This window comes from Pistacia vera, unplaced genomic scaffold (assembly GCF_008641045.1).
Source record: "Pistacia vera cultivar Batoury unplaced genomic scaffold, PisVer_v2 Contig656, whole genome shotgun sequence".
In the NCBI taxonomy this organism is placed as follows: domain Eukaryota; kingdom Viridiplantae; phylum Streptophyta; class Magnoliopsida; order Sapindales; family Anacardiaceae; genus Pistacia; species Pistacia vera.
Window position 1 is genome coordinate 148,841 of NW_022196508.1, and position 18,850 is coordinate 167,690.

Below are 18,850 nucleotides of genomic sequence, written 5' to 3' on the forward strand. Positions count from 1 at the left end.
TTACTAATTAAAATTTGTTATTTAATAAGATTTTAGGAGATTAATGTCATTTACTCATCTATCTGAATTACAATCTGAATTAACCACTTGGTTTGTGAATTGTGAATAGATAACAAGAACTTAGATTATTCAAAGATTTTGTATTCGAGTCTGATCATTTGTTACATTTATGATTTATTTGGTTCATTAAGTTTGGAGAGTATTAAATGAATCTCGAAGATTAATTATAGTGTATATAAATTAATCCGAACACTCTAATCACCAAGAAAACAAAAATTACAATCTGAAGACATCCCAACGGGGAACCAATTCCCAAGACTCAGAAACAATAAGTTGCCCATACACACGACAGAGTCGATACATTTATCGATAGTAATATCAAGTAAACGCACACAACTTTGGGCAGGTCTGGAAATTCCTACGGTTCCTAAAATCTGTCAGTAATAGAATCAAATAATGCGTATTGTCCACTCAACTTGTGAACAAATTTTTCAGGAACAATCGGCACAAGTGCAAGGAATCAATTGAATATGCAGTAAGTAGAGCAATTTTCTGTCATCAACTTCTAGGCACTATAAATTAAAGCCCAATTGATAAACTGGTTTGTAACATAAAGAGAAAAATGGAATGAATATTACTAAAGCTGCTCAAAAACAAAGAAGAAAAACAATAACGTGGCAAGAAACTTCCATGGAAAATCTAGAGGAGCTTCTTCCTTTCAAAGAATGTCTTCAGATGCCATAACTGCAATGCAGCAACCGATAGGCAAACTACGAGTGAAAGGACACCAAGACTGGCCATTCTGGAATTTGTTTCTATATTGAGCTTTTGCATTTCATCTTCCCTAAACACCATGATAAAAAAAGAAAAAAAATATGAAATACAATAAAGAAATGATGGTTAATATAATCCAGAACAAAACTACAGAAGATTTAACACAATGATAATTCATCATTCCTTTGGAAAAACAAAAGTATTAAGGGGTGATTAATTAGAGTCCAAATTTGGTTCTAGCAGAAGACTAAAGAAAGAAACAAATGGCCCCAGTGATGACCTTGAATAGAGTGCAACTAAGTAAAGAAAAAATAAAACAAAAGCAGAGAAGAAGAGATGCTAGATCCATCTGTTTTAAAATTAAGAACAAACAAGCTAACAAATTTGAATTCAGAAAAATACGGGGTTATATAGATTGATAACAGACATCATCACTGGAGTACCTAACATCACTGACTCGGGAGGTAACAACGGTTTTCATTTTTAAGATTATGAAGCCATTTGTAGTTACACTGAAAGACACAAATATGGTTCTGAAGTCCAGTCCATAAAAGCGTTAAAAGTGTTAAAGCAGAATGACAAAAGCCAAAAAGATTGTCCAAAAGCAGTTTTCTGTTTAGAAGATATATGTTTATGTCAAAAAATTCCCAAAAAAAAAATCACTTTTAGCTTCACATGAGATATTCGAATATTAATTTGGACTATAATAAACATCTGAAGATCATTAAAATTTCTTACATAATGAAGTTATACCTCTCACGAAGATAAAACATCTCATCGTGAATGGAAGACACAGCATCAGCCAACTTCTTTAACTCCAGTTCCATCATCTAGCACAACAGTTGAAAATGTATATCAGTAAAGACGATATAGTCCGGTTTCCTTGTGATGGTTCCCGTATGATGTAATCTCTTTTCTCTAAAAATTAGATTAGATCTTCGACACGGCAGCAACAATTACCAAATCAAAGTATAGGTAGCAATAAAATAAAGCACAGACTTACTAGAAGTCACCATAGAGTTATATCAGTACTACTTCCGTTAACTACTATGAAAGAAAAAACATAGCATTCAAAACATAAAAACTAAAATGCCCATAATAAACAGCAGTCGACAATATCACAGTTAAATTCCTTCACCCACCCCAACTAAATAACACGATTGAATATTATGTTACAAGAGGTTTCTCTTCCTTTAAGCTGAATTCCACTATGATAAGAGTTGAACTATGAGATGATGAAAATAATAGTTACAAGAAGAAAACAAATGTACAAGATGGAGAGAAGTAGAAAAGTTGGCTATAAATCCCAGCCTTATATGCACATATAAACAATCTCCGCTGATCCGCACGTCAGCAATGATAATGTTGTACAGGCTCAGTACAAAATGAATTTGTTTTGTTAATATGGCTTTGACCTTGCCAAACAACGATTATCCATTGATTAAAATTTTAGCATACAACATCATTTTTTAAAGAAACCAAAGAAACAAAGACAAAGAATATAAATACAAGAAACAAGTAAAATGCTAATAAAATCAACTTACTTCGACCTGGCCTTTCTTAGCAACCTTAGACCAATCCTTAGCAGCAAAACCAGTTTTCCAATCAAATTCAACAGTCACATTGACTGGAGGGTTGTGGATAGGTACCCAAAAGCAAGCATTATAGTCACCAGCTTCAGCTGCAGTAAACGCATAATTACCTGATTCCGCATGATCCGTATGGTGATAAAAGTTCCCGTAAGGGGAAGTAACCTATATCAATATCAATTCCCATATTCATCAACTAAATCAATCTAAACCAAAATTTTCATACATGATCAAAAAATTAGCAACCAGAAAAGACAAAAAAAAAAAAAAAAAGGGGGGGGTTTCAGAGACATTTTCACACGCACATTATGACTTTAACCTCCATTTTTCTCCTACAATTTATCACCAAATATTTGCTGTTTCATAGATTAAACTTGCTACTACAAAGATACAAAGGAAATTGCACCTACCTCTCCTGGCTAATTACTAGTAAAATCCCTGGTTTGGAAAGAACAAACTCAAATACCTTTCTGCAGTTTTGAAAATTGTAATAAACCTCCTCTAACATTTATCAAATACCTTATCTAAAGTTCATATTTTCCAAACCATGAGCTCTACTGTAATCAAACCAAGCCTCAAAGGAGATAGCAAAATTTACCTAAAAGTAAATACACCAAACCAAGCCCAATTACCCAAAGATCAAGAAACCAAAATAGATAAATTCACAAAAACACAAAAGAGTTTCAAGATTCAAATTTTCCACACTCATTTCAGCTTCAAACTTGGGCTCCATTTCAAACATAAAATCTTTTGGCACATTAATCTCCAAGACAAATTCTACCACCAACAAAGCAAAAACACAACTTTCCACATAACTAGGCATCAAAAACAGCAAAATTCAAATCTTTTTTCACAATAATATCCAAAACAAATTCCAAACCCCAGAAAAAGAAACAAAAACACAACTTTGAACATATCAAAGGATCAAAAAAACAAATAAGCATAAAAATTGGAGCTTTAACCATCCACGCATGCATTTTACACCACAAAAGAACAAAATTTACACACCTTAACAGTGAGCTTATGAGTATCAGGCACAGGGTAGCCTTCATTAGGATTCACAACGCTGTATTTTCCCACAGTCATTGCATTGCTCTTTATATCCTCTGAAATGCACTTTGTTTGTCCAGAATTCAGATCAAACCTCATGGATTCTCCAAATCTTGACAACATCCCAATACAAAAAATTACTTTTATGAAAAAATTGGATACATACATTTTGTGCTTTTGGATAAAATTGTTGATTTGCGAAGTGGTGTTGCGTTTTTTTTTTTTTTTTTTTTTTTTTTGGAACAAACAACTCGGAGATGTTTAAAAGTTTAGAACTTTTGAAATTGTTTCAACTGGACTGTGGAAGTGGAGATCTGTGTCTCTGGTTTTTGCATTGTTTAATGTTGTCTGAAAATGTAGTGGTGAATAATGGGCCGGGCTGATGTAAATGGTCCCGATTTGAATCTGTTTTAAAATGTTAAAGTCCGGCCCGATTTTAGTATAAGGTATAGTATAGGATTAGAATAGAGGCCTTTGGCTACCATCTCCCCAAAAAATGTCATGTTTTTCTGTATTTGAAGAACAATATTATTCATTGTTATAAGTCTATCTACTTCCCAAAGTCTGAGGAGAGGGGAGTTTTGTCGCTTATATGGTACAATGACACCCTCCCCACTTAGAAGTACCTTTTCAAAATAAAATTGTGAGGGTTCAAAGTCTAAAGCAGCTGATATCTTTGGGAAATTATAATCTTAAAACATTTAATAATAAATATTACGTTGATGTCATTATAATTATGACATTAACATTGTTATATAAAAAGTTCATCCTTTTTATGTTACAAGCCCTAAGATTATAAAAACAATAAAGAATTTTTAACAATCAATGATAAACTTGTAATTTAAAAGCAAAAAAAAAAATATTTGGACTTGTAAATTGTGACTAGTGTAACAAATCTCACATCGGAAGCGTATTGGGAGGTCTTGGGCTTATAAATGCAGGGAGTCCCTCCACCTAATAGGTTAGCCTTTTGGGTGTAAAACTCTGAGCCCGTGACAAGTGGTATCAGAGTAGACTTGATCCGTCTTTCAATGTCCCACCAATCACCCACGCAAGGGCGTCCATGTGTGATTGTGAATCCACATGAGAGTGAGATGGACAGGTAGACAGGAGGCCTCACCTGTGACGAGGGCATCACAGGATTGGGTGGGGAAGAATGTAACAAATTCTACATTGGAAGCGTATTGGGGAGGTCTTAGGCTTATAAATGGGGGGGGAGTCCCTCCACCTAATAGATTAGCCTTTTGGGTGTGAAACTCCCAGCCCATGACACTAGGAATGATGGACTAATGAATATGCGTTTAAGTCCCCATGATTGCTAATAGGAGCGGTCACTGGAGCTCGTATCTAGTCGATAGTTCTAGGGTTTCAGGAAATTAGTTGAAGTGCGTATAAGCTAGTCTGAATATCCTTGATCATAAAAAAAAAGGAATACGCGTTTTGTAACTTTTGATAATAAACTTATAACTACAACGACGGATTTGTAATAGCTACCATAAACTTATAATCTGTTTGCTTAAACATCAACCTTGTCATTGTAAATTATAAAGCAAAACTTGGTTTTGGCCAAAATGGTTACTCTAGTCAAATATCACCTACAAACTCTGAAATGATAGCCTCGGATTCAATGATTCAACCGCCTAAAATAGAAAGTAAATGGGTGTTATATATGAAGCAGAATGTTGAAAGTAGAAATATATAGCTTATATAATATGTCAAATGAGTCATTTTATCTAAATATTACTCCCCTTTAGATCTGTGGTTGTTTGATTAAACATGTATGCATATGTCATGAAAAGCTGTGAAACCATGTTAAGAAATGTTATTACAGAGTCAATTTCTCTGTAACAAGAAAAACGAAAATGCGTTATAGAGTTTGAAGTAAGAAATCTTTGTCATGAGACAGAAAGTACCTTTAGTTTCACTTGATCTTTGTTGGCAGCCGTGATTGAAGGCCATACACAAATAGATAACCACATTTTTAGTCACTTTAATTCATAAAAAAAATAGAAATGGTCATCCTGATTAAGAAAGAAGATTTTGTCTCCTAAATATTTGGTCTGTTGAGACTTCTTCTTGGCTTTTAAAATCATCAATATTCCACCACATAACACAGATTAACACCTTTAAGAATTTGCGTTTTCAGAAGGGTCTTTTCTTTTCCCTTCTTTTTTTTTTTTTTTTTTTTTTTTGTTGCAAGTCCTGAAAACCAGGAAGATCTTAAGAAAAAAAATTTCATTGAAGAAAAGTGGGAAAAAATTCATAAAATCTGTAAGAAGCTTGATCAAATATTGTGTAAATGTTAAGGTGAAAACGATTTGTTTTTGGTTTGAGAAAAGATGAAGTTTGGAAAAGAATTTTCTATCCAATTGGTGCAGGAATGGCAGGATGCATATATGGATTACAATGGTCTGAAACAAGTCTTGAAACAAGTACTTCATCTCAAGGATCGACAACAAGAAATACACCATCCATTGACTTCAGCAAGAGGGTCATTTAGGAGAAGGGTGTCATTGTATCGTGCGTTTAGCGGGCTAACAAGCAAGTGCAGGCTTGGTTCGCCAAGGAAGGGCGACGGCGGTGGTGGCCATGTCGATGATGAAGTGATACTAGTGAGTTCAGTGGACGACGAGGGATCAGAAGATGGGAAGTATCAGACTATGTTTCTCATGCCATCTGATGAAGGAGGAGAGTATGAGCTTGTGTTCTTCAGGAAGCTTGATGATGAGTTCAATAAAGTAGTTAACTTCTACAAGAAGAAAGTGAATGAAGTGATGGTTGAGGCGGATGAGTTGAGCAAACAAATGAATGCATTCATTGCTTTGAGGATTAGGGTTGAGAATCCAGTTTTAGGAGGGGCTAATCTCTCTTCAATTCATCCAGTTGATGCTACAAAACAAGGTGAGAAAAAATTCCTAGATTGATTAATTCTATTGTATGAATTGGTATATGATTCACAATTCTATTGAATTTGGGAATTAATTATCTTTTGAAAGGGTGTCTACATTGTGCATTACCTGAAAATTTGAACTCCTGTTTGCTAGGTGAAAAGTTCAACCGTATGGAGACTATACAAGAAGTTGAGATGAGCAGTGAAGAACAACCGGCCGAAGGTGAAAGTGGAAGACACCAGCAAGCAAAGGCTGATATGGAGGGGTTTAGACCACCTTCATTAAGAGTGTTGGATCATGTAAGGATCAATGTTGAGCCTGAATCTCCAGTTTCGACGCTAAAAGGTGTCCTAAAGACTACAAATGACAAGAGATTCAGTAAACGTGAGCTAAAGAAAGCAGAAACCCTAATGACACAGGCTTTTATTGAGTTCTACAACAAGCTTAGACTTATGAAAAGCTTCAGGTATTGTTTTGTAGGATTCATGACAGCGTGAATTTTTCAGTTTTTGTTTCTGATATAACTGACCTTTTCCTTGTTTGATATGTATGTATCAGCTTTTTGAATCAATTGGCATTCTCCAAGATCTTGAAGAAGTATGACAAGGTTCATCTCTTTGTTTCCACATTAACAATTTAGGCTTGCCATTTTTGCTTTCTTTGGTTGAGTTTGACTGATTTATACTACTGCAGATTGCAGCAAGAAATGCATCAAAGACTTACTTAGAGATGATCGATAATTCGTACCTTGGCAGCTCTGATGAGGTTAGTTTTAGCCAACACAGACTCTGGATTGTCATTTCCCTTTCGCCGCTAATGCTCTGCTCCGTGACATCCTGTGCTCTGCAGGTTTCTAAGCTCATGGAAAGAGTAGAAGCTACTTTTGTTAAGCACTTTGCAAATGGAAATCACAGAAAAGGAATGGACATTTTAAGACCAAAATTTAAGAGGGAAAGGCATACCATCACATTTTTCTTAGGTAAAACTTGTCCTGATAAAAACTTGATGCCACTTTGGTTGCTTTTTGAATCCAAATGAATTCTAATAGCATCTGTAAGTCTGCAGGTGTGTTCTTTGGCTTCTCCCTTGCACTTTCAGTTGGCATTATTGTGTCTATCCACGCCAGAAATGTTGTCAATAGTCCGGGCCGCCATCAATACATGGAAAACATATTTCCACTTTACAGGTGAGCATATATTTATTTTTTTAGGATAGCTTCAGCACTTCAGCTTCAATCACATAACTTTTCTTAAACTTTTTTCGCAGCTTCTTTGGATATATCTTCTTGCATTTGTTCATGTATGCTGTAGACATATACTATTGGAATCGTTATCGCGTTAACTATGCATTCATATTTGGCTTCAAGCAAGGAACAGAACTGGGTTTCAGGGAAGTCCTCCTCCTTAGTTCTGGTCTTGCTGTAATTACATTTGCCGGGGTTGTATCAAATTTGGATATGGAGATGGATCCGAGAACAAGAAGCTTCAGAGCTATTACTGAACTAGTCCCCTTAGGCCTACTTCTCGTAAGTTCTATCAATAATCTCTTTAAAACATCTGTTTCTTTACTTAATTTGTCCAATAATGCTTTACCACTATTTTGCTGATGTTCATTGCAGGTTGTGGGATTTATTACATTCTGCCCTTTCAATATCATATACCGTTCAAGCCGATTCTTCCTTATTCGATGTATATTTCACTGTATTTGTGCACCCCTTTACAAGGTTACCCTCCCAGATTTCTTCCTTGCAGATCAGTTCACTAGCCAGGTTAGACATAAAGTTCAACTACCAAATCAATTTGATTAAACTTAGTTTGGTTTGGTAATTAATTGGTACTGTTATAACTCATTTCAGGTGCAAGCTATTAGAAGTCTGCAATTCTATATATGTTACTATGGATGGGGGGACTACAAAAGGAGATCAAATTCCTGCAAAGGAAATGAGATTTACAGAACATTTTACTTAATCGTTGCGACCATTCCATATTGGATTCGTTTTCTTCAGGTATTTGATGGTTCATCAAAATTCTGACTTTGTAACTTGCAACACAAGACCTTGATTCTTACAACAGTTTTTGATGTTTTAGTGTGCTAGACGTTTGATTGAAGAGAAAGATTCAGATCATGCAGTAAATGGACTAAAATACTTCTCAACTATCGTTGCGGTTGCTACAAGAACAACTTTTGCTCAGATAAAGACTGGGAATATGATGATTGCAGCGGCAGTCACTTCAGTTTTTGCTACATGTCTTTCGACGTACTGGGATCTTGTTAAGGATTGGGGTCTTCTGCGAAGAGATTCGAAAAACCCTTGGTTGAGAGATAAGCTTCTTGTACCTAACAAAAGTGTTTACTTCATAGCCATGGTAACAAAATGAGCAACATCCTTCTATCAATTACATTAATAAAACCATTTATTGGCATTATCTGACGAGGTCTGCATTTTCAAAATAGAGATGAACTGTTTTAATATCTTTACCTTGAAATTTGACATTCTGTTTGGGTGAATTGCAGGTAGTGAACGTTATACTGAGACTTGCTTGGGTGCAGTCAGTGTTTGGGTTTACAGATGCTCCATACATACATAGAAAAGCCTTGACTGCCATAGTTGCAGTCCTGGAGATTTTCCGGCGTGGCATGTGGAACTTCTTCAGGTATATCCTATACATCATTTTAGCATCCGATCATTTTTGAATTTGTTATAAAAACTTAGGATCCTGCAATTGTAAATGCCTACTGAATTCTCATGAAGAAATGATTTTTGATTGATCAGGTTGGAGAATGAGCACTTAAACAATGTGGGGAAGTATCGTGCGTTCAAGTCAGTACCTTTGCCTTTTAACTATGAGGATGAAGACAAGGATCTATGAACTACGAAACAGGCATGATTCAGAAGAGAGATGAAGATCAAGCAAAAACTAAACTGCACATATGTGGAATTCTTTTATATTTTATTCTTTTTAAGTCAGTGAGAATTGACTTACTTGTATAGACTTGCAACAAAGCAAATGAAAGGAGTTTTTATTGGAACCTCAATCTCTATTCTCATGATGCAAATGCTTTAAAACAAGTTTCAAAAATCAAACAATGATATTACTGTCAATAATTGTTACTTTGAATAATTTTAGAGGTTGAAGTTCTAGGCAGAAAGTGCATTGGGTGACTCTATGATTAGAATGTGGAAGAGTGATGTGTGACTAGATTCTCATCAATGGCTTCTTCCACTCATCAAGATACATTTGTTGAAAGAAAATGAAAACCAATAAAGATTGGCTGATAAACCCTTCTCACTAACATTCTCTCACAAATGCGACGTGATAGCTCGCAATTGGTTAGGAAAGACCCATTGTTGGGCAGACGAGACTTATTGCGAGCTGACCAATTGTAAACTATCACGTTGCGTTTGTAAGAGAAAGTTAGTGAAAATGGTTTGGCAGCGTCATATTACCCAATGAAAGGACTTGAAAGAGCTATAATGGAAAATGAAATCAGAAAATATATGGACCCAACCCAAATCATCATGAACATCCCCACTTAAACAATTAAGTCTTTTTTATCTCCGCAAAATGACCTAGCAATGAATGATCTATAGTTTATTGGTTTTGGGAAAAAGAAGAGAAGTTTCCAGTTTGCAAGAACTCAGTGAATCACCCAAGGTAACAGACTTCAAAATTAATGTATACAGTAACAGTTTTTCATTAACAAAAGAATGAAAATTTTTCTTCATCCAAAATGATTTGTAGTCTGCAAATCATCCAAAGGCAATAAGTTAATCTGCCAACTAGAAACTTCGAAATTAATCGCTAAATGAGTTAAACATCGTTTGTTTGACTTCAAGCTTAAGTACAATTGAGTGCCTATAATTATTCAGTTTCAACCTGTTACAAGATATTAAAAAAAAAAAAAAAAAAAGTGAAGATGCACAACAAACCGAGCAATTCTGTCACGTAGAGTGGGTATCATCGTCTTGATCATCCTCCCCATCTTTCATGGTAGGAGAGTTTGAAGCAGAATTTTCAGCTGTTACAGCACCGCCATTTTCATCTTCTTGGCTCCTAAACAGAGATGAGAAAGACAATGGATTAGAGGTCGAGCTGGCTTTTTGGAGGCCTCGTATGGCTTTCATTGCAGCAAGAGTACTTCTATATACATCCAAGGTTTCGTCCCCAAGAGTTGAAGTGTCAGCTGAGACATTTGCGCTGTTATTCAGTGGCGGTTTGGATCCATCTGGTGCAGTGGGGGTAGATTCGATGACTTCCTCTTCCAATGGGAATAGTAGCTCAAGATTCTCCTCACACTCGTGGACTAGCCTTGTGAGAGATTCTGTAGTAAAGAAAGGCTGATGAAGTGCGAGTTGTGTAAAAGGTAGACGTAACAATCCCCCAGTTCTTTTATCATACTTCTTCAAAATTTTGACTAGCCCTGTTAAACCAGATAATATAAAATGAATAAAAATAGGTTGACAAACACTTCTCACAACTTTCTCTCATAAACGCTGACGTGACAACTCACAATTGACCAGTTCGCATTTGGTCGGCGGGATCCATTGCAAGCTGACCAATTGTGGACTGAGACGTCGCGTTTGTGAGAGAAACTTAGTGAGAAGGGTTTATAAATGTAATATTACTGATATAAAATAGTTTCAGAAAACCGGCAACCGTCAGCACTTTGCCAATTTATGTTAAACGCAGGGGAAGAAACCCACTGATTGAATAACTCTACAAAACTTAAAAACTTAAAGTTTTTCTCATCGTAATCAGAAAATCAATAAATCTTGTAACAACTCAAGGCATATATAAAATTATAAATGAGGTAGCGATGTACCGGCAAAATTTAGGGAGCTATAATTTTTTAGGAGCACCATCTCCCCATGAATAGTGACAAACTCCTTGCGAATGTCCATGATCTCTTCACTAAATTCACTTTCTGAAGAAAAAACTCCACTGCTTTTCTCCTTAACTCGCTCAATTCTCTCCTTCAGCTCCTGTTGTTAACCAAAGAAATAAATGATAAAGCAGCAACGGTAGCATAAGTATGTGGAGTCTGGCCATTCAGAAAATGAAGATGCAAAATCCATAGGACTCTTCATTGACAAAAAAAAAGAATGAAAGAAATGTTGGAGAAGTCGAGAATATCTATGGAACCTAGCTTGACAATTCAGATTCAAGAGATCAATCTATATTAGCATACAAAACAAGATAAAATGTTCAATCCCACTTGAGGTATTTACTAAGGCGGATACAGCCAAGAAGATAGTTCCCAAAATGGGAATCCTTGCTCAATTTATTCAAAACATTCAATCTGCCAACTGTTATCAAGGTAGGAAGAGACCTGGCAGACAATAAATAGCAATACAGCTACCAGGTTTTGAGACCTATAGATTCACCTCAGACCAACAGATATTAAACCAAGATAAGGATGACTTGATCCGAGGATAACTAAGAAACAAGAAAACCCACAATGGAGGTGATTCGATAATATCCTATTGACGAGAAGAACAAGAACGCCATGATGCTTTTGCAACCTGATCATAAACATTAAAATCCTGTTTAAGAAGTTCTAATTTAACAAAAGTAAACCCTGCATGAACAGTTATCTCTATAGCCAACTGCAGTCATTACTTACAGACCATTCAATTGCCATTGTAGCACATCCAACTTAAATAACAACCACTCCAGATTTGTCTAGACGCATTCATATCTAAAACCAGATTTTCTCCCATTGCCATGTATTCCTCAAAATGTCACTACAGCCACACGCATTTTACATTGTTTCTGATTCACTGATTAATCCAAATATCATTGTTTAAAAAATCTCGCTTTAGTTGTAATAATCTTATAAGTTTGCATAGGCTTTCAACAACAACCAACAGCTTAATTTTGACTCTCGAGTTCATGCATCCCACTGCATTACCATGTCAAACCAATTTAGTAACAAAAAGAAGACAAAACAAGTCACTTTTCATCTCCTAATCGTCAACATTCCCACTTGTTTTCTGTTGGGTTTGAATTTTATCTCTTATCTTTATTCATAGAACAAATGAGAAAGTGTCACATGTAACATGAATCCGCTATTTAGTTAACCTGATCAAGAGATAGATTCTCTTTACAACATCCACATTTCAATTAAAAGAAAGCAAAGGACCGAGACCCCAGTACCTTTTTCACCTTTCCTACCATCTTATTCTCTGATTAAAACATTTCACGTGGTCCACATGGAATCCATAAATCACAACTATACATGCATGATACAATACAATCATTCCACTAAAAAACTTCTCAATTCTGATAAAAGTATGTCCTTTATCCTATAAAACCATTAGAATCTCTCCAATAACAAAACAAGTTACCACAGCCAAGTGAATGCCATGGTGCCAAATGTTATCGGATCAACCAGATTCAATAACTCTACCATCAAAAAAGCAATAAATTTGTACCTATACAACATCATTTTAACAACAAATAACATAAAATTGAAAAATATCACAACTTTTTTTATTTGTAATCAGTAACACAATATTTGGAGTACAGCAAACCCAACACCCTAACAAATTTGAATCATAATACGGTAACAGTACAGTAACATTATCAAGTCAATAACTTTTGTTATGAATAGCGAATTTTTAGCGGCAAAACTGTTTATGGTGACTAAAACATTATAAAAGTAATCCAAAAGTATTGTTTGTAACAAATTATCGACCCGTTAATGATACTGGGCACAATACTGTAGCAAAACAATGGCGGATTATAATATAATTTGCTACCACTATTTCATTGAACAATTACCAAGTTGACATTTTTTACTAAAGGAAATCAAAAAACCATATATGAATGAACAAAGAAAGAAAAGGGACCTGAAAGCGAATAACGAAGTCTTCCTCTTTATCAACGTAAAAATCATTGAACTTTTCAAGCTCTTCAGTGAGAATTCTAACAAACCCATGTTGGAGATGAAGCAAGGAGGGAGGAACATCATCGTGATGATCATGATGATGACGATGATGATCAACTGAAGTGGTGGTGGAGGTGGCCGGCGGTGGTGGTGCCTGTGCAAAGTCGGAAGAAGAAGGGAAGTCTTTGAGAAGTTTTTTGAGGGGCTTGTAACAAAGGAACTTGTCCCTCCACTCCGGGAGAGTCTCCTCCAAGTGGGTCCTGAACTCCTTCCCAAATTTCATTCGTACGATGGGTTGAAGATGATTAGAATGAATAAGGGGATGATGAGAAAGGAAAGGGAAAATAACAATAATGGAGAATGTGGAATCTTTTGGAAGTTTATTGGAAGTTGGAACATGAATATTGAAGAATATTTTATTACAAGTGGTGGTGGTGGGGGGTATTTTTGAAATTTGGATAGGCTCTTCTTTTCCCCAAAACGGCAAAAACTAGAAAAGAAAATCTTTAATAGCTTCCTTTATTTTCAAAATTTCATGTGGACCCCATAAGTTTAAAACTTGTATACTTACTTCCTTGTTGGAGATTTATTTTTTAATTTTTAAGCTTATGGTTTTTTTTTTTTTTTTATATGTGAATAATATAGAACGGATTAGGGAATTTCGGGCTTTATCATTTGTAATTTTTTAGAAACTCTTCAAGTGATAATTTTGATTATTCCAATGATTAACAATATGAGAATCACCAAAACTCAAGTGATAGGACGAACATTAGAATGTGCGGCTAAAACACACACTTTCATATTCAAATCCCTCTAAATCCCAAGATTTAAACGAGTGAGCATGGTTGTGAGATACTATGGTAATCACCTACAAGGCCTATAAGGAGAGGACTAGTCGAGGTTATACAAAGTGACCCGAACACCCTTCTTTCAAAAAATAAAAAACATGGGAGATCATGTGTATATTTTAGACCTATGAGGTCTAATTTAATTTCCTCAATTTCAGGGTGATTTTGTCCTTTGGGTTTGGATGGGGTTGGATGGAATTGGCATCTTCTTTTTGTAACGTTTAGGTTATTTGACATAAAAAACCACGTCACAATACTTAATTTTAGTGCTAATTTCTACTGCTTAATAGTGCCACAGCTGATATTCGCTTTGAAAATGTCAAAATTTTCAACATATTTACATTGAAAAGTTATGGTCGATTGAAGTAAAATACCGTTATTGAAGACGAGCCAAACATTAGAAGAATGACAAATTTCAACACAAGAAGAATCATACTAGATTACTTCATTTCAATAACTGATCTCATAACTTAAAGCAGAACATCCCGATAAACGATTACTAATCAAAACAATAAGAAGTTTGGTGCTCGGAAAGAGCAATTGACATCAAGAAAGCAAAAGCAAATTAAGTTAGCGGGGGAAAAAAAAAACAAGAAGGGAAAAGGTGACACGCCTTAAATGGAATCCAGGGCCTGCAGAACATCAGCCTTCAAATCTTCAAAGTCTTCAACGCCGAAGCTAAATCGAACCAAGTTATCCGCAATCCCGTACTTAAGTCTCTCTGGTTGGCTAAGATCCCTATTTTCCAAATGCAAAGAGAAATGAGATTGATTATTTAGTATTATCTAACTTTTTGACACTTCCAGACAAGACACTCTTTGTTTGTACATAATGGTCCACCCGGAAAATCACAACTGAATTAGGGGATAATTTTAAATTTAAAAAGAAAATAATTGAGAAATAATGCTTCACCGAGTAGACCACCAGAAGTGACATCAGAGGTGTACCATCTTCGAATAACTTAAAGAGTTCAATGTTTTTTGGCAAAGCAAACCACAGAAAATTAAAACCCAACAATATGATGAAGTGACGTACCAATAAGACATTATAGCCGGCTGATCCACAATACTCTCACAGCCACCAAAGGATGGAGCGATATATGGGATTTTCAGAGAATCGATGAATTTGATGGTAGTGTTCAGGTCTCCATCAACCTACATGAATTACAAATAATAAACTTCAAAACAGAAGCTAAATGAAGGTGCATAAATGACCAAAACATAAACCAAGGGACATGACCACCTCACGGGTGTGTCAGAAACCTTTTTCTTTTCAGGTGTGTGTGCGGTGACAACATCAGAAATACTCACCTCAAAACTGACAACGCCACCAAATCCAGTCATTTGCTTTTTGGCAATGTGATGTTCAGGATGACTTGTTAAACCTGGATAGTAGACTTGCTTCACCTGTAAATGATGCCACATCAACCCTTGAAATACAATTGTTATAAAGGAAATATACATGCAATTTATCAAACATATTTCCTATAATTTCAATGTTTTAATTACAATATTATCATTCACAACAAGAAAATGCTACAGCAGTAAGATGTACCCACTCACATCAAAATTTTCCTCCAAAATAAAATGGTAGAAATTTGATGATAGGCCGTACCTTAGGATGTGCCTCTAAAATCTCGGCCATCCTCATTGCAGTTGAATTCTGTTGCTGTACACGAAGATGTAGTGTCTTCATGCCTCGAATAATCAGATACGCAGCATTCTGTCAATGGAAAATGACAATGTAAGTACAGTACAAATTAGTATTCTGCAACCTCAAGCTGCACGAAAGTTTCAATGTAAAGAACAAATCCTCAAACGACTATTGGCTCTTAAAAACGCATGTTTAAAGCACCATCAAAAATCTAGTTTTGGACCAAAGTGTCCTAGCTCAAGGCACATACCATCGTAAAAGTTTCAATAAAAATTATGATTAATCTTAGAATGAAGAATAAGTTTAACCAATTCTGGACTATGCTTATGACCTACATGTCCGACTAATTAAGATCACTCACCGGGTTGAGTGCACCACCCAAAACATGATGCAAATTACGAATTTGAGTAACCACCTTCTCTGAACCACTAATGCAACCAGCAAGGACCTGGAAGAGAGAATTTAATTTTCAGCATTCAGGTTTATGAAATTGACAGATTAGTTCAAAGAACTCTTTCCACCAGATGGTTGATAGATACAAATTGACTCACATCATTGTGGCCACCAAGGTATTTTGTAGCAGAGTGCAGGACAAGATCAGCACCAAGAGACAGGGCCTTCTGATTGAGGGGTGTTGCAAATGTGCCATCTATGCACACCAGTGCTCCTTTCCTGTGGCAAAGCTCTGTAACCAATTTGACATCAACACATCTTAGGAATGGATTGGTAGGAGACTCGGTGAAGAAAAGCGAAACCTGCATGAATTAAAAAGACACTGAACTTAGATCACTAATCATTTTCAAAGTAAAACAGAAAGGAGGCATTGAAAAGTAAAAAGCAAAAAAAAAAAAAAAAGAAAGCTGATTGTTGCTAGTCATTTTCAAACCAGTTTCCACACTACTTACATCGTCGTTACTAAGTGCTGATTCCAGCCCAGCCATATCTGCTGGATCGATTACCGTAGCCTGCATATCAGATGAAATAAAAAACATAAGTTGAATCTCTGAAATTACCCTGAATCTCTGAACTACATTCCACTATATGTCACATAAATAAGTGCACCATAACTGCTTAAATACAAAGACTAAGAGAAATAACACATTTGTTAATTTAGAATAACCATCATAATGAAACAAGAGAGTATCAATGAAATGGAAAAGATTTTGAATCCTCTAAGACAGAACATGACTGAATTCAATAATGGCATAAAAAGAATCCCATACCTTGATCCCCATCTTGGGAAGAACAGTCTCAATGAAAATCCGAGTCTTCCTGTAGCAGTCAGTGGTTGTAACAAGATGACCACCTTCTGGAACCAATGCCATTAACATAACTACACTAGCGCACATCCCAGATGCCATAATCACAGTTGATTCAGCCCCTTCCAGGGCACTGGATCCCCAAACACACCACCATAACGTTAAAACATTCAAAATTTACAACTTAAAACATTTATTTTCGAAAAAGAAAACATAACTTGGCATACCTAATCTTCTCCTCTGCAACAACGGTTGTTGGGTTTCCATACCTCCCATATTCAAAACTTGCACGGCGTTTTTCCTGCCCCAATGACATAGAAATATTAATGAATTACCATTCATAAAGAAACATGCTTAGTACTTGAGCAACAACAAAAATTTAGGACATTTTATCAAGAAATGCAGAAATGTACCTTGAAATCAATAAGCTCAGCAGTTTTCTTAAAGAAGTAGGCAGATGTATTCACCACCGGGGTAGTAATTGCATCAGTCACAATACCGCGACCTAACCTTTCACCTGGAAATTAATAACAACAAAAAACAAAAACTCAATAATATTTCTTTTAACTCCCCATACCAACTACTCATTTAATTCCCGAATCAACCTAAAATCAATCTTAAGCGGGACCAAATGCATATCCATTAAAACCCTGTCACACTTCGTTGTAATAAGTATGGTAATCTCATCTTGTAGAAGACTTTTCTCCTTAATCATAATAAGAATAATAATAAAAACTCATTTTAAAACGGATAGTTTGCTAAAGACAAATATTTTTTTTATAATATTTGTTCTATTGTATCAAGATATTAATACAATATAAAAAAAATTGTTTTTTGCACAGGAAAATGTTTTCAAAAAAAGCAGCAAACATAAAATTAATTAAAATAAAAACACACCAGCATGAATTGCGATGCTCCCATCGAAGTTCAAAAACGAGGCCTCGTTTTTCAAATCGGCGAGAGCCTCCATCTGTACATTATTCACACCGTCAACCATCGCCACTTCACCGCCGGTTGTCGTCTCAACCGGCGCGGCAGGGACGGGGATAGCAGCAGCGGCAGCCGATCCGGAGGCCGCCGCCGCCGAGGTGGAAGAACCTGAAGCCGCGTTGTTTGACCACGAAGCCGCCACAATTTGCGCCACACCAATATTGCTACAGTTCCTCCTCGCCTTATTGCTGAGCTGGCGCACGAAGTTCGGAGGAAACCTTAAGATCATAGACGACACGCCGCTGAACGACGCCGTACCAACGGCTCGGGCCGAGATCCTCGGCTTCTCGAACCTCGCCGAACCGGAGAAGTCAGGATCGGACCGGCATTCAAACGATGACGAAGAGGAAAACGAGAAGGAGAAGACTCTCGGACACGAGAACGACGACACGGCCATCTCTACAGCGGGTGGTTAGCTGTCGTCTTCTGAAAGGGTTTTAAAAAACGAAAATGAATTAGAAGCGAGTGATACGAGTCGAGTCGACGATGTGCACCTGGTTTTAAAGCCGCGGTTTGTTGTCGTTTTGCGCTTTTTTAATAATAACTGCGAGCGGAGTTAAATTTTAACTGGGGGTTAGGTTAAAATTTCCGCGGTGAGTTGGTGGGTGACGTGGCGGAAAAGAAGAGGGTAGATTTAGTTTATTAGATTGTAGTGCGACGGAGGATATCGAAGTTAGTTTAATTAACGTGGGATTAAGTTTAATTAATTAAAATGGGGTTAATTAGTCTAATAAAGTGCGCGATTGGATTAAGATTAGTGTTGTGTTTTTTTTTTTTTTTTTTGGTTGGTAAGTGGGGTATCCGACCAGTTGATGCATACCTCAACTAATCCTTAAATTCTATTGAATAACATATAAACCTAAATGATTAGATAAACCATAATATTATTGTGATTAAAATAGCTA

General features: G+C 36.1%; 4 protein-coding genes across 11 annotated transcripts; 1 reads left to right on the forward strand and 3 right to left on the reverse strand.

Annotated features, from left to right (window-relative positions):
* Positions 1–487: 487 nt before the first annotated feature.
* On the reverse strand, positions 488–7,671 carry LOC116112086 (transmembrane emp24 domain-containing protein p24delta9-like). 5 transcript variants are annotated; one of them, XM_031398280.1, is made up of 7 exons: positions 7,052–7,123; positions 6,431–6,661; positions 5,850–6,302; positions 3,372–3,525; positions 2,319–2,528; positions 1,528–1,604; positions 488–844 (listed from the first exon to the last, which is right to left on the reverse strand). In XM_031398280.1, the coding sequence occupies exons 3-7, from the start codon at positions 5,882–5,884 to the stop codon at positions 700–702; spliced, it is 621 nt and encodes a 206-aa protein (XP_031254140.1). In that variant the 5' UTR covers positions 5,885–6,302; positions 6,431–6,661; positions 7,052–7,123; the 3' UTR covers positions 488–699. The 5 variants fall into 5 exon arrangements, with proteins under 5 accessions (XP_031254140.1, XP_031254139.1, XP_031254138.1 ...); XM_031398279.1 differs by lacking the exon at positions 7,052–7,123 and adding an exon at positions 6,834–7,020; XM_031398278.1 differs by lacking the exons at positions 5,850–6,302; positions 6,431–6,661 and adding an exon at positions 7,267–7,671 and having other exon boundaries at positions 7,052–7,157.
* On the forward strand, positions 5,742–9,316 carry LOC116112087 (phosphate transporter PHO1 homolog 9-like). Its single transcript, XM_031398282.1, has 12 exons — positions 5,742–6,314; positions 6,458–6,770; positions 6,863–6,911; positions 6,998–7,069; positions 7,154–7,283; positions 7,370–7,490; positions 7,571–7,829; positions 7,923–8,072; positions 8,160–8,309; positions 8,392–8,670; positions 8,819–8,958; positions 9,078–9,316. Exons 1-12 carry the CDS (start codon positions 5,753–5,755, stop codon positions 9,172–9,174), a joined length of 2,322 nt encoding a protein of 773 aa, XP_031254142.1. The 5' UTR covers positions 5,742–5,752; the 3' UTR covers positions 9,175–9,316.
* On the reverse strand, positions 8,556–13,816 carry LOC116112085 (SPX domain-containing protein 4). 3 transcript variants are annotated; one of them, XR_004125178.1, is made up of 5 exons: positions 13,158–13,816; positions 11,129–11,288; positions 10,236–10,726; positions 8,784–8,965; positions 8,556–8,657 (listed from the first exon to the last, which is right to left on the reverse strand). XR_004125178.1 is itself a non-coding variant. In XM_031398276.1 (4 exons), exons 1-3 carry the CDS (start codon positions 13,476–13,478, stop codon positions 10,248–10,250), a joined length of 960 nt encoding a protein of 319 aa, XP_031254136.1. In that variant the 5' UTR covers positions 13,479–13,816; the 3' UTR covers positions 8,765–8,965; positions 10,236–10,247. The 3 variants fall into 3 exon arrangements, 2 of the variants coding, with proteins under 2 accessions (XP_031254136.1, XP_031254135.1); XM_031398276.1 differs by lacking the exon at positions 8,556–8,657 and having other exon boundaries at positions 8,765–8,965; XM_031398275.1 differs by lacking the exons at positions 8,556–8,657; positions 8,784–8,965 and having other exon boundaries at positions 9,877–10,726; positions 13,158–13,815.
* Positions 11,155–18,425, reverse strand: LOC116112084 (cystathionine gamma-synthase 1, chloroplastic). Of its 2 annotated transcripts, XM_031398274.1 has the most exons (12): positions 17,853–18,425; positions 17,369–17,472; positions 17,183–17,256; positions 16,920–17,088; positions 16,602–16,661; positions 16,248–16,451; positions 16,058–16,144; positions 15,658–15,765; positions 15,354–15,449; positions 15,079–15,197; positions 14,657–14,781; positions 11,155–11,288 (listed from the first exon to the last, which is right to left on the reverse strand). In XM_031398274.1, the coding sequence occupies exons 1-11, from the start codon at positions 18,340–18,342 to the stop codon at positions 14,658–14,660; spliced, it is 1,635 nt and encodes a 544-aa protein (XP_031254134.1). In that variant the 5' UTR covers positions 18,343–18,425; the 3' UTR covers positions 11,155–11,288; position 14,657. The 2 variants fall into 2 exon arrangements, with proteins under 2 accessions (XP_031254134.1, XP_031254133.1); XM_031398273.1 differs by lacking the exon at positions 11,155–11,288 and having other exon boundaries at positions 14,465–14,781.
* Positions 18,426–18,850: the final 425 nt, after the last annotated feature.

What these genes read in the sequence shown, in the direction of transcription:
- LOC116112084 (XM_031398274.1), bottom strand. Translation starts at nt 18,342, where the DNA reads ATGGCCGTGTCGTCGTTCTCGTGTCCGAGAGTCTTCTCCTTCTCGTTT. An exon ending in ACCTTGGTGGCCACAATGAT is followed by an intron (nt 16,145 to 16,247) that starts GTGAGTCAATTT and finishes TCTCTCTTCCAG; the next exon opens with GTCCTTGCTGGTTGCATTAG. An exon ending in CCGGCTATAATGTCTTATTG is followed by an intron (nt 14,782 to 15,078) that starts GTACGTCACTTC and finishes TTTGGAAAATAG; the next exon opens with GGATCTTAGCCAACCAGAGA.
- LOC116112085 (XM_031398276.1), bottom strand. Translation starts at nt 13,478, where the DNA reads ATGAAATTTGGGAAGGAGTTCAGGACCCACTTGGAGGAGACTCTCCCG. An exon ending in ACTTCGTTATTCGCTTTCAG is followed by an intron (nt 11,289 to 13,157) that starts GTCCCTTTTCTT and finishes GGTTAACAACAG; the next exon opens with GAGCTGAAGGAGAGAATTGA. An exon ending in TAGCTCCCTAAATTTTGCCG is followed by an intron (nt 10,727 to 11,128) that starts GTACATCGCTAC and finishes CTGGTTTAACAG; the next exon opens with GGCTAGTCAAAATTTTGAAG.
- LOC116112086 (XM_031398277.1), bottom strand. Translation starts at nt 7,167, where the DNA reads ATGAGCTTAGAAACCTGCAGAGCACAGGATGTCACGGAGCAGAGCATT. An exon ending in CTAAGAAAGGCCAGGTCGAA is followed by an intron (nt 1,605 to 2,318) that starts GTAAGTTGATTT and finishes CTGTTGTGCTAG; the next exon opens with ATGATGGAACTGGAGTTAAA. An exon ending in ATGTTTTATCTTCGTGAGAG is followed by an intron (nt 845 to 1,527) that starts GTATAACTTCAT and finishes CATGGTGTTTAG; the next exon opens with GGAAGATGAAATGCAAAAGC.
- LOC116112087 (XM_031398282.1), top strand. Translation starts at nt 5,753, where the DNA reads ATGAAGTTTGGAAAAGAATTTTCTATCCAATTGGTGCAGGAATGGCAG. An exon ending in AGTTGATGCTACAAAACAAG is followed by an intron (nt 6,315 to 6,457) that starts GTGAGAAAAAAT and finishes CCTGTTTGCTAG; the next exon opens with GTGAAAAGTTCAACCGTATG. An exon ending in GGCATGTGGAACTTCTTCAG is followed by an intron (nt 8,959 to 9,077) that starts GTATATCCTATA and finishes TTGATTGATCAG; the next exon opens with GTTGGAGAATGAGCACTTAA.